The sequence below is a fragment of the Miniopterus natalensis genome, chromosome 12, assembly GCF_054644295.1.
Source record: "Miniopterus natalensis isolate mMinNat1 chromosome 12, mMinNat1.hap1, whole genome shotgun sequence".
In the NCBI taxonomy this organism is placed as follows: Eukaryota; Metazoa; Chordata; class Mammalia; order Chiroptera; family Miniopteridae; genus Miniopterus; species Miniopterus natalensis.
This window is the reverse complement of record NC_142092.1, coordinates 57,553,110-57,566,025: the sequence shown is the minus strand read 5'-3', so window position 1 is coordinate 57,566,025 and position 12,916 is coordinate 57,553,110. Positions and strand designations below refer to the sequence as shown.

Here is a 12,916-nt window from a genome sequence, read left to right as displayed (position 1 = left end):
AAGCAGCATTTATTTATTTATTTATTTATTTATTTTGGCTCTACCGTTGTAGTGCATGACACTTATTCTGTAGTATCCTATACTTATACTATAATATGCTGGGGTCCTACCTCGTGTTTGTATTTCAGGACAAAGAAGGAGAAGGGGAGGGAAAAGCAAAAAAGTACTCTGTCGATTGAGATGGTTCCCCCTAAAAAGCTTGTCCAGAAGTCCCACACAATTTCATTTTATAGCTCATTGGCCGCCGTTCCTAGTGATAGAGGTGGGGACTTGTCTTCTAGCTGTGTTCTATTATTATGCTGAATAAAACTAGGAAGAATGGTTTTTGGGTGGGCAAGTAGCATTCTTTGCCAGAGCAGCAAAAAACAAACAAAACCATGGTAATGCTTAAGTCAAGGTCAGCATCATGCACTAGGATTTACAGTGAGGGTGAGGGAATAAAAGAGTGAAAAAACTAAAAGGACCAAAGTTGTGACCAGAGAGTAGGACACTGGAATTTAAGATTGCAGAGGTTGGGCTGCTTTGCAGAGGCCAGGATCATTCAAAGGCCCAGGACATGCCCATGAGATCTGAGAATCAGGTTGCTCATGATCCTGGAACCTCTGCCCCTTTCCTTTTGTTGGAATGTAGCCTGGAAAATCACAGCAAAGGCCTTTGTCGAGCACCCCCAGTCTACAGGCATCATTGTCCATTTGGGGCCAGGCTCTTTAGAGACAGTTTAAACTTCCCACCTGTGGGTAGATGGCTGAACACAGTGCGATTGCTTGGGCGATGCATTTGGTAAAACATGGCCTTTTCGTTGTCTAGCACCAAGTCAGAAAATAACGGCATGTTAGTTGCTGTTTGCCATTTTAGGAAAAGGGCCTTTCCTTGCTTGTGATGTGTCAGCGTTATTAAACTTATAATCAGTATTTTTGTCCATATTCAGTAAAATGTGACCTAATGGTTTTCATCTTATACAGTAAGAACATGCCCTCGTCTTCGCCAGCCCAGACATGGCCGCCTGAGCTGCTCCTCGGGGGAGATGTCCTACAGGACAACGTGTCTGGTCGCCTGCGATGAGGGGTACAGACTAGAAGGAAGTGCTAGGCTTACCTGTCAAGCAAGCGCCCAGTGGGATGGCCTGGAACCGCGCTGTGTGGGTAAGTTTCTGGAAGGCCCGGCAACTTTGGTGATTCCTTTCTCTTACTCTCTGACTTCCCCTGTTTTCCATGATGACCTAGAACTAAAAATTGACTCAAAATGATTATAAATACGAAACCATATATACACATGCACAGAGATACAGCCATAAGTAAATATGTTGTCTCCTTCCCCTCCACTGGTAAAAAGACTTCTACATCAGAATCCAGTTTTCCAAGTCACTGAAGTTTACAGCTTTAAACGGTAATCCTTTTTTAAAATATAGGGCCAATTTTGATGGATTTTTTAAAAAAAGAAAATGCTGTATAATTCCCTCACTCTGTTAAACACAGTTTACTTTTACCGTGATGAAAAGACAGAATATGAACCAGTGAATGTTAACACAGACCATAAAATTCTATTTCATCATATACCCTGCACTGAGGATGCATGATGTCCTTCACTAAGAGTTGTGACATCTCGCTACTGAAGTTGGGTCCAGAATGAATGAATTCAGTAGCTTTTTTGGTTTTCTGCTTCTTGAACTCTGTAGGTGTAAATAACAACGGTAATAATGATGATAATGAGATGTTGATAAGTAGTATTTAATGCAACCTTACTAAGTGTCAGCTACAGTATATCTAGGAGCATTAGCAGGTGTGTAATGAAATATACAACTTCCAAAAATGGGAGGAGGAGAACCACTTGTATGGAATAAATTAGTTTACTGTTAGACACAGATTCAGTTCATTAATAATGACATACCTACTATTAAGAGTACTGACAGACATCAGCCTGACAAGCACCATCAGTACTTTCTCGGGTAAACAGAATGTGTGGCACTGGCAGTTTGTGAGAACACAAATAACAGTCTCTCATTTCCCTACAATAGAGCGCCAGTGCGCCACCTTTCAGAAGCCCAAAGGTGTCATCGTAGACCCCCCCAACTGCGGCAGGCAGCCAGCCAAACCCGGGACAATTTGTCAGTTTAGTTGCCACCAAGGATTCATTTTAGCTGGAGTCAGGGAAGTGCGATGTACCACCTCTGGAAAGTGGAGCGCCAGAGCTCAGACAGCTGTTTGTAAAGGTAGGTCTTCTACGTCGGTCAGACTAAAAACCAGATTCCTATATAATGACATGTTGGTGCACTGTGGGGCTGTCCTTCCTTGCGATTTTTGCTGCAAACCCGTGATAAACGGATTTGCAAAACCCGATTACAACATGCCAGGCAATGACAGAAGACATACGCAAATGAGGATAATGTCGAAACTGGAAATCAGGGAGGCTCCCTTAGGGGAGTTTCTGGCCAGGGGCCAGGGGGGTTAAGTGCGTTTTGGAAGCTGTGTCCCATTATTCACAGGAGAGCCTGGCCGTCCTTGCAGCAGGAGCTGATTCCCTGAGAGGGGTACTGCGGACAAGAGGCCTTAGCATTTAAAAGATGAGTACAGCTAAGAGGAGGGCGAACACATGGAGCAGATGTTGTTGAAAACAATAGTAGCGATCTGAAGAACCAAACAGAGTGTCCCTTCAGAGTAGAGAACTAATAAACGAAGAACTTGAATATCCCAATTTGTGAAACCAAACGGATGGAAGCTGAGAGATGCCAATGACCGATCGAGGAGCCCCAATGTCCATTTAATAGAGTTCCAGAGAGAGGGAAAGGTGGGCGGACGAGAATTTTCCTGCCAGTAAAAGAACGTTGCCTTGAGCTGCACAGAAAGGCTTGAACCTTTAGATCAAAAATAGCCCCCGAGTATTGGGCAGGCATCTATCTTCTCACTACTGGTGAAGTTTCTGAGGTCCAAAGTTAACGACAAAATAGGAAATAAGTTTCCAGGGAGAAAAGAGAAAGTGCACAAAAGAAACAAGAATGAGATGCACAGTTCACCTCTCTTTTACAGCTCTAAATGCCAGAAGGAAATGTAGCCACGTCCAAAGAATAGGAAGAGAAATTGGCTGTAAACCTCAAATTCCAAATCCTGTCAAGCTGTTATTCAAGTGTGAATGACAAAGCTATTACTTTTTTCAAATTTTCAGGGGCAGTATGCTAATGCATCTTTCGGGGGGGAATTGTCAAGTGGAAACCCCTCGGAGAAAATGAAAATATAAATTGAATAAATTGCAAAGAAACAAGGAGACGAATTAATTCAGATATATGTGCTCCACCACATGTTACAGAAGACCTAAGAACATAATTTCAAATGACGGGATTTATTATATAATAAGAATTTAGCTCTACAGTAAATAATGTGGATATGTGTAATGTTACCACTTCTAATTCAGTGTTTGCAGTGGAAAGTTTCATGCTGCAAAAAATATCATTGACTTTTAATTTGTTGTTTGTTTTGACAGTACCTTTTTGCACTACTAATACATTCTGCTTAACAGCCCTTGTTTTAAAGTATAGTCCCTTCCTGCCAGTCAACATTCATTTTTCTCTGCTTCTTTATTTCATTCAAAAAATACTTATCAAAGTCCTATTACATAGATATATATATAGTACAATGGGACAAGAGATACCCTGGCATTCAAAGACCTTAAATTCTTTTGGAGAAACAATTTAATTTCGAAATGGCATGTTGAGTCTTACAGTTCGAAGGACAGAGAGTTGTGGGAATTTGTGGAGTGAGCACCTAAAATGGACCAGGGGGTCCGAGAGAGCTTTCTGAGGAGCTTGTGTCCAAGCTGAGAATTAAAGGACGACTAGTAGTTATCTAGGGAAAGGGGGAAGAGGGCATTGATTCAGGCAAATGAAAGAAGACAGGCAAAGGTTCAAGAAAGACCACGGAGCTTTCATGGGACGGAAAGTGTTCAACGCAGAGAGCAAGTTCCCGCCAGCAGGGGTCTGTGAGGCGAGGCTGAGGTCAGCAGGTATCAGTCCACGAAGGTCCGAGGGAGCCACGCTGAGACCAGTATTCCTGAAGGCAGTCGTGCATTCCCAATCAATCAGGAACTGAGATGGAAAAGATGAGTCACAGAGTATTAATATATTTTTATCTCATTCTTAAATGATGCAGAATTATTTATCAACATATTAATTGATTTGTGTATTTTCTGAGTCAGATGTGGAGGCCCCCCAAATCAACTGTCCTAAAGACATAGAGGCTAATACTCAGGAGCACCAAGACTCTGCTAATATCACCTGGCAAATCCCAGCAGCTAAAGACAACTCGGGGGAAAAGGTAGGGCTTATACAGACATATGCATGCTTTTCGAATGGATTCTACATATGCTGTGAATACGTGGGATAATGAACATTTATTAATACTCTAATGATAGCATTCTCTATATATACTCTCCTGATCCATGGTAATGTCTCATTTGATAGAAGAATGATCAGCTTTGAGTTCTTAATTAGAAATTTTAAAATACAATGGAAAAAATAAATGTATTTGGCTACAAAAGTATTTTTTAAAATTCCTAAAGTAAAAAACAAATCACAAACTAGAGGAAAATGCTTCAAACTTTTCAAAAGTTAGAACGTTTATTACATAACATATTAATACAAATTTATTTTTATCACATCATAATTTTCTATTGGACTAAGAAGGTAAACATATAGTACAAAAGGAAAAAATACATCTGTACTATACAAACATATGAGAATTTAGTCTTAGTGTGAGATATTAAGAAACTACAAATTAAAACAATGACCGGCTGACATATTTTTGATTTACCAGAAAGCATAATATTTAATATAGATCAGGGAACTTTGGGTGGGAACTTTGACATTGACACTGTCAAATATTGACAGTGGAAATGCAAATTAGTACTATGCTTTGGGAAGTAAATTTTTTAGTATCTACATTAAATGTTAATGACTTTGAGGTTAGTAATTCCATCCATGGAAATTTATTACAAGGACATAATAAAAATACCTTTAAATTGTCTCTGCAAAACTGTTCATTCCAGTGCTGTTTACAGTAGTAAAATTTTGGACCAATTTAAATGTCTTTCAATAGATTTCTCTTAAATATATTTATTCTACAGAATAAATCATATATTTATCATATATTCTACAGAAAATTATGGCTACAATTAAGAGTCACCTTAAGTTCTAAAGACTATTACCTAGTCTTTAACTAGCATAAAAGGTGTTTTAAAATATTATGCTTAAAAAACAAGGAACAACATTTCGGATCATGTCAATGCTATATACTATGCAAATACAATAGTCTGGAAAGAAATACACCAAAACACTGTGCCTGATTTTTTTCCTTGTCACTATATGGGAAATATTGTGTCATTTTTTAACTTTACTAATAAGATATAAATCAAAACAGAATAAATGTACTATTGATACTAACTTTCAAAATATTGTTTATCTCCAAAAGGTGTCAGTCCACGTGCATCCAGCTTTCACCCCACCTTACCTTTTCCCAATTGGAGATGTTGCTATCACATACACGGCAACTGACCTATCCAGCAACCAAGCCAGCTGCACTTTCCATATCAAGGTCATTGGTAAGTATTCAGATTACTTGGGTCCGGTTGTGAAAATAATCCAGTGCCCCAGGACTTCGCCCCTTTCTCTTAATGACTCCCTTCCTGCTGATTCTTCCTACTGGCAATGAAACCTGCTCAAGCCGCCCCTTTGAAACCTTCATGCTCTTTAACTATCACTATTTCCCTTTGATTTCCTCCCATATGAGCCCTGTGAAAAGTTCCCAGTGCTTCTCATCTCTTTTGGCTTAACTGCCATTTATTCTTCAAGTCACTCAAGTCTGGCTTCTGGCTTCTTGACTCATGTGAACCAGTTTCATCAAGGGCGCCAATGATCCCTAGAGTTGCTCCTACCGCACACTTTTTAATCCTTATTTTAGAGAGTGCTCCCTTAGATTTTACATTATTAACCATATTCTCCTTTTCAAAACTGTCCCCTTCCCAGCTTCTCTGACACCATTCTTTCCTGTTTGTCCCCAACTTTTCTCATTTTTCCTTCCTTGTTGCTTTTCTGGGCTTCTCTTCCTCAGAACAACCCTCCAACATGAATCATCCTCAGGGGTCCAGCCTTGGTGGCTCTTCTCTCTCTTTTTATAGTGTTCCTGGTGATTTTGTTAACTGACAGCTCCAGGGTTTTCATCTCCAGATCTGATCTCTTTTTTGAAATTCAAATCAGTATATAAAACCACCTACTGTGGATGTCTCATGTGGGTGTACCGCAGGCATTTTAAATTCACCCAAGCATAATACACGTCTCAACTCAGAAATGGTACAACCAACAATCTAGGCACCAGGCAAAAATCTGGAAGTCATCTTCGACCCTTCTTCCTCCATCACCAACAGCCAATACATTTTCACCGGCTGGTTTCATCTACTTAATATCTCTGCAGTTGGTCCCGGTCTCTCCACCCTCCCAACCACTGCTATAGATCAGTCCTCTGTTTTAATTTTTTGGCCTGGTTTACTGTGTCATCACCCAGTTGGTCTTTGTGCTTTCAGTCAATTCAGTAGGTATTAAAAAGCTACCAAATCAAGACTTACTACATGGAAAAGTAAGATATGTAGCCGTCTGCAGTGGTCAAGACCACAGACTCTGAACCCAGACTGCTTGAGTCCATACCCAGCTCTGCCACTTAAAGGTAGTGTGGCCAGTCACCTCTCTGTGCCTCAATTACCTTATCCAAAAAATAGAATTAATAAATATATTACCTCATAGGGCTGTTGTGAGGTTTTTAATTAGTTAAGCTATATAAAACCCTTGAACTATTGCCTGACTCATTTAGCTCTCTATAAATACTGACATTTTGTGACATTTGTCTCTGGTATATTTTAACGTGTTTATTTTAAAACTCAGTGCATTAAATTCATTTTACTTTAAGAACTCTACATAAATTTTTGAAATAACTAATGTATATCAAACTGGCTCCTTACCCTAGGAATCAGGTTTTTGGCAAAAGTAGATAAAAAGACGCAATTAAAACTCAGTCTAATTCATTTCATAGTTCTTATTTTTTTAATTGCTTTTTTAATGTTTTAAACATGAACTTTAGCAGTCACATGAAAAATATGTTGGATTTGTGGTTCAAGGGTTTGCCAAGTTTTAACTTTTCACAATAAAGAGTCAGCAGGATGAAAGGTAGGTAAAATGTGTACTGAAGTGTCTGGCTAGACACTAGCTGAATTCAGGTTATGAAAGAGAGAGGGGAAGTGGGAAGGAGAGGGAGAGGAGGAGCGGGGTGGGGAGAGAAAGACAGAGTCACAGAGAAAATATTCCAAAGTCTGCATTTTCTGTTTTCCTCAGATGACAGGGTGCTCGTGTCTTACTGATAAATGAGAGGAAGCAGGAATGCTTTTGCTTAGCATTCCACAGAGTGTTGCCTCACTTGCTTTGGAATGGACTGGTCTCTCTCTTTTGGAGACAGCGCATCTGCTGGTATCTCCACTCCTTTTGACAGTATTTTACCTAGTCTGGCTGCTAGCATCTTTCCCCTGTGATTCAACTCTGAAACATTTGGCTAAAATCAGATAAGTTTAGTAAGCCTTGGAAATATCCATTGGCAATTTCTTTGGGAAAATAATACTGCCAGATTCTTCAGTTTAACTATGAATTGACTTGATTCACCAATCTCAGAGTGCACTGACCTCCTAGGAGCATTCCTTTACTCTTTCCTTCATTCAACAATGTTTTCTGAGCATCTATTATGGGCCAAGCTCTGTGGAGACCTAACCATGTGAAAAGGAGACTCCATCTCTGGTCAGCAAAATTTACAGCCCAGGAAGGTAGTAACCCAAAGGTACAGTGCTAATGAAATGACAAGCATGAAGAAAAGAGAAAAATTGAGCATTTATTCATAAGACTTGAAATAGAAGTCTATTTATTCTCACAGGTACAGCTCATTTAATTTTTTATTTTATTTTATTTTCGTTTAAAATATTACAGATGTCCCTTTTTCTCCCCAGTGACCCGTTCCACCCTGTCCCTTCCCCCTCCCCAGTCCCTCTACAGCTCATTTAATTTTAAGAGTATGTGTTTTCATATATTATAGATTAAAATGCCCTAGACCTGATACCTGTAACTATAATTTACTAGCTTAATGACCCCAAGCAAGTCCTTTAAATTTGCTAGTCTGAGATCCCTCACCTATAAAATTAGAAAAATCATTTGTCCAGTCTCCCTGGAAGGCATGTGATTACGGATATAAGAATGTTTCAAGTGTGTAAAATCAATAATTACATTAAAGTTACCTTCTATACACCTTCATTGTTATTCTTTACTGACGTCCTAAAAATTCTCCCGCAGCCAGTCAGAGCTCTGAAACCTGGCTCCTCCGTGTCCCCTTTAACCCCTCCTTCGATGTGGATTACAATGCTCAGCAACACCGACTCACAGTTCTTTAATTTCTGTGATGCTTTCACTCTGTCTCCACTGTAGCCTAATTCCTGTGTTCAGGCCACACCCTGTTCTTGTCTTTTATCTAGAATTTATCAACCTTAGAACTTTTAGACTCCAGTGTCCCAGCCTTGGACATAAGCTCCTGGCATTTCAGCAATACCAAATCCTCACACCTTGCATGCTCTACAACGTGACCCAAATCTCTTTACCCATTGTCCCTTACATTTAGCCTATCTTGCCCCTTCCGACAGGAGGAGGATCATGAGAGTGATCTCAGTGCAATGACTAGATTGGTCAATTCCCTCCTTCTGCTTATCTGGAAAGGTTCTCATCACTTTCAGGGAGATCAGTTTAACTATTGCTGGTGGAACTAACAACTTAAATGCCTACCACATGCGTATTACCTTTCATACTCTGCTCATGGTGATTTTAGTACCTGGTATGTCTTCTTCAACAGGCAGAGGGCACTATGCAAGAATCAGCTTTTTTGATGTTGAGACGAGGGATAAAACATACCTCATCGGGAAGGGGGTCCCAGGATCAGCCTCGTGTCTAACAAGGCCAGGGTTCTTTGCCAGCACAAGTAGACATCAGTTCTCTCTTGCAAATCCCCTCATCATTTTTTAATGTCAGTTGTTACTTCTTTCTCTGATTTCATGTTCTTTAGATGCAGAACCACCAAGCATAGACAGATGCAGATCCCCACCTCCAATCCAGGTCACCGAGAAGGAACATCCTGCAACCTGGGATGAGCCTCAGTTCTCAGACAACTCGGGTGAGAATATAGGCATTTTGTTCTCAGTATGGTAACACTGAATTGTATTTTATTTTAAAAAGCTTTTAAAAAACACAAAAGAGAAATGACAAGTAAATTATGTCTGTCTAAGTGGACTGAATAATTATATAAAGTAATATGTTTTAATGCTAGGGTAATTACAATGGTTGGCAAAAGTAGGTTTATAGTTGTTAGTGTGGAAAAAAAGACATGCAGGTCATGATTATAACAACAGCTTTATTAATTCAAAAGAATGTCATGATGTAACTGTAAACCTACTTTTGCTCACCCTAAATACATAATTTAACATTATTAATCTTACCCATGGGGTTTCCCTTCATTCAATATTCAATGGACATTTATTATCCTGTGCTGGGTATTGTACTTGAAGGTGGCCTAATAAATTCATTGGGTCTCTAAGCTTTCTCTGTCCTGAAGGCATAAACTAGGCATTTGATTGGTATCTCTTATGCAGGTCTATGCATTCATACTCATTTCTTAAACATTTGACCCCCCTAAAATTATAGACGATCATAGGGAAACAGAAAAATGGGTAAGTACAATTGAAGTTTCCTTTAAGATTTCAGTAAAATCTAGTAAACAACAATAAACATGCAAATTAAATAGATTTCTTAATTAAGTTTCCCATATTCAGATAGACTGACCTATTCAAGAAAAATCATTTAGAGTCTGTTGTTTTTATGTTATAATGTAAATATTACATCTTTTATTTTCTACTAGTAGTCAAATCAACATAAATTGAATGCGCAGCTGGTTTGTATAAAAAGAAACTGAAAATTTAAGTCAAATAAGGTGCCTGGTGAAGCAACTGCAGACCAGTAACCTCAAAATCATATTCCTTCTTTCCTTTCTAGGAGCTGCGTTGGTCATCACCAGAACTCATACACCAGGAGACCTCTTCCCTCAAGGGGAGACTGTGGTGCAGTACACGGCCACTGACCCCTCAGGCAATAAAAGAACATGTGACATTCACATTGTCATGAAAGGTATTCTGTTCCCAAGTCTCCAAAAATCTATTTGACATTTGATCTATGTAATTGCTGCTGTAAAACAAAGTAGGCTGTGAGCAGTAGATTTTTAAAGTTAGAATACTGCCAGATTTTATTTAGGTTTCCAATGATTATTACTTTACTTCATGATAAAAATATTTTCTCCCAGGGTGGTCTTTAATTAGCACTTTACGAACATTTTCTCTAAAGGTATAAAGTATTGATCTAATTTTGAATGCTTGCAGACACAGATGGGGAAAATGTATTTGCTACATAATGTCTAGTTTTCATTTTTACTAAAGAATGCCAAAGATAATAACCCCAAATCAGAAATACTTCTGGCTTTACATAAAATATGCACAACCTCCAACCTTAATTACACATAGGTCTAGCTTTTCCACTGTGTCCGCCTAGGGATCAAAAAGCAAAAGTTGCTACAATCCCCACTCTAAGGCTCTATGATGAAAGTGACTGTAGGAGTGTGGTGAGCAGGAGAAATGCTTTTCATAGTTCAGCTTAGACTCCTGCAATTTAATTTCTTATTCTTCCACCAGTGTATATGAATAACACATTTTTTCACACAGGTTCTCCCTGTGAAATTCCATTTACACCTGTAAATGGGGATTTCATATGTACTCAAGATAGTGCTGGAGTGAATTGCACATTAAGTTGCCTGGAGGGCTATGATTTCACAGAAGGGTCTACAGAGAAGTATTATTGTGCTTATGAAGATGGCATCTGGATGCCACCGTATTCCACTGAGTGGCCAGACTGTGCAAGTACGTTCTCATTCTTTCCCCTAGACGCCTTTAGTATGTGTGTCTGTCTGCCTATGTGTGTACATTTCTATGCATTTAAAGAGGAAGATTGCCTTAATTATAGGGATTGGGTTTAGTGAGTAGAAAATGGTGCCATGAATTTGAAGTGCTTGTGGATAAGAGAAATGTTCATTCCTCCGTCTAAAATATTATCCAACCAGAGTCTTGTTATTGATTGGATTGCAACAGGACAGGATTAAGTTTAAGGCAAAACCATATGGACACTCTCATTGTTGTTTACCAGGAATATCTGAGGAGACTTGTTAGCATGTTCTTGACTTGTCAAATTGACCTTGAAGTATAATCTCATAGACTGCAGAAGAGATAACATGTAAAGTAAGACCCAGTATATGGAGTGAGGGAGACCAGCTCTGATTTAGATTTAGAACTATTTCTCTAATCTTAAATATGTATTGTTATAAAAACAACCCAATATCTTTGTCTAGTGTGTGTTAATAGTATTATCTGGAGTGAATATTTGATCCAGTACCATAGATGGAGTTTAAATGCCAATTTCCTGGGAAAAAAGGAAAGCCCACTTAATTGAGCTGTTTTTCCAAATTTGGGGAGTAAGTAGAAGCAATATCACTTGTCTCTACCATAGACTATCAGATGATAGGATTTGAGTGGTGATACTGTTAGGAGGCCTTATCTTGGAATACTTTGAGACATCTTGCTGAGTCTAATTTCTCCAAGGACAGATTTGTCTCTGTAAAATTGCACTTTCAAGAAATATCATTTCACATAATATTCAGAAATTTTTAAATGTCTCTTGGTTGAAAATATAATATAAACATATATGTTATAAATTTAAATAAAATGAAATAGAATATCTTTGATCCAGCCATGATTTTTCCCAGGAATATAATGAAAACAATTTTTATTTATCATTTTTTCTTAAATGGCTGGAAGGTAAAGCATAATTTATCAAAGCAAATTCAGGACAGTGCTTGTTTGGCTTGTACTTGGTTTACTATGATTAATTAATGCCTAAAAGCTTTCCTTAACTGTCATCTCTTGCTTTTATAACAATACCACAAATTATGTTAGAGTTAAAATACTAAGTTACAGTTATTCCATCAGTTATTCCATGGAAATTTAAATCTCTGTTTTGAAAACACTAACCAACTAAAGCTGTTTTTTCCAACATTTTCCAGTAAAACGTTTTGCAAACCATGGGTTCAAGTCTTTTGAGATGCTGTACAAAGCAACTCGTTGTGATGACACAGATCTGTTGAAAAAGTTTTCGGAAGCCTTTGAGACAACCCTGGGGAAAATGGTATGTCACTAGTACTCCTTTATTGTCTGTCATATTTTAAAGCATGCTGTTGAGTGTTTCAGAGCCTCTCTGGGTCACCTGCAAAAGAAATTTCTTGTTCTAATGATTCCCTTCTTCTTTGTGATCCAAGCTTGATCTTCATATTTAGAATTATTCACAGGTTTTGGACTTCTGGAGTGAATTGTAAGTAAATCAGCATTAAAAAAAACTTTGAATTTTTTAAAACACTCGGAGCCAGAAGGTCAGAGAAGCTTAGGGTCCATGTGGTTTGAGAATGCCTGCTTTATTATTTAAAGTATCACAGAAATGCCATTGTAGATTGTATTTCTTTTACGATGAGATGATTGAACATTTAAGGATTTTCTTTTTCATGCATGTTTGTCGAGGACTCTTTCAATGGTTACAGAAAAGCAAAGCAATTTATTTAACTGTGTTTAGCATCTTGAAGGCCCCAAACATGTTCTATACATCTTTTATCCTAACGGAGCAGGTAGTGTGGATTTTGGATTGATTTTGAAAGTAGATTTAGTAGTCATAGTCGACTTGGTGTAGACCGTGAGAGAAAGGCGTCAAGGA

The 12,916-nt window shown here is 38.4% G+C and overlaps 1 protein-coding gene across 1 annotated transcript in view; it reads left to right on the top strand.

Moving 5' to 3' along the window:
- The window catches only part of SVEP1 (sushi, von Willebrand factor type A, EGF and pentraxin domain containing 1), a 127,103-nt gene that overhangs the window by 52,946 nt on the left and 61,241 nt on the right, over positions 1-12,916 (top strand). The window contains exons 6-13 of the mRNA XM_016213672.2: positions 963-1,142; positions 2,015-2,209; positions 4,186-4,304; positions 5,457-5,586; positions 9,126-9,233; positions 10,109-10,240; positions 10,828-11,022; positions 12,219-12,340. Of these exons, the coding sequence (XP_016069158.2) occupies positions 963-1,142; positions 2,015-2,209; positions 4,186-4,304; positions 5,457-5,586; positions 9,126-9,233; positions 10,109-10,240; positions 10,828-11,022; positions 12,219-12,340 (1,181 nt within the window). The remainder of the gene's footprint in view (positions 1-962; positions 1,143-2,014; positions 2,210-4,185; positions 4,305-5,456; positions 5,587-9,125; positions 9,234-10,108; positions 10,241-10,827; positions 11,023-12,218; positions 12,341-12,916) is intronic.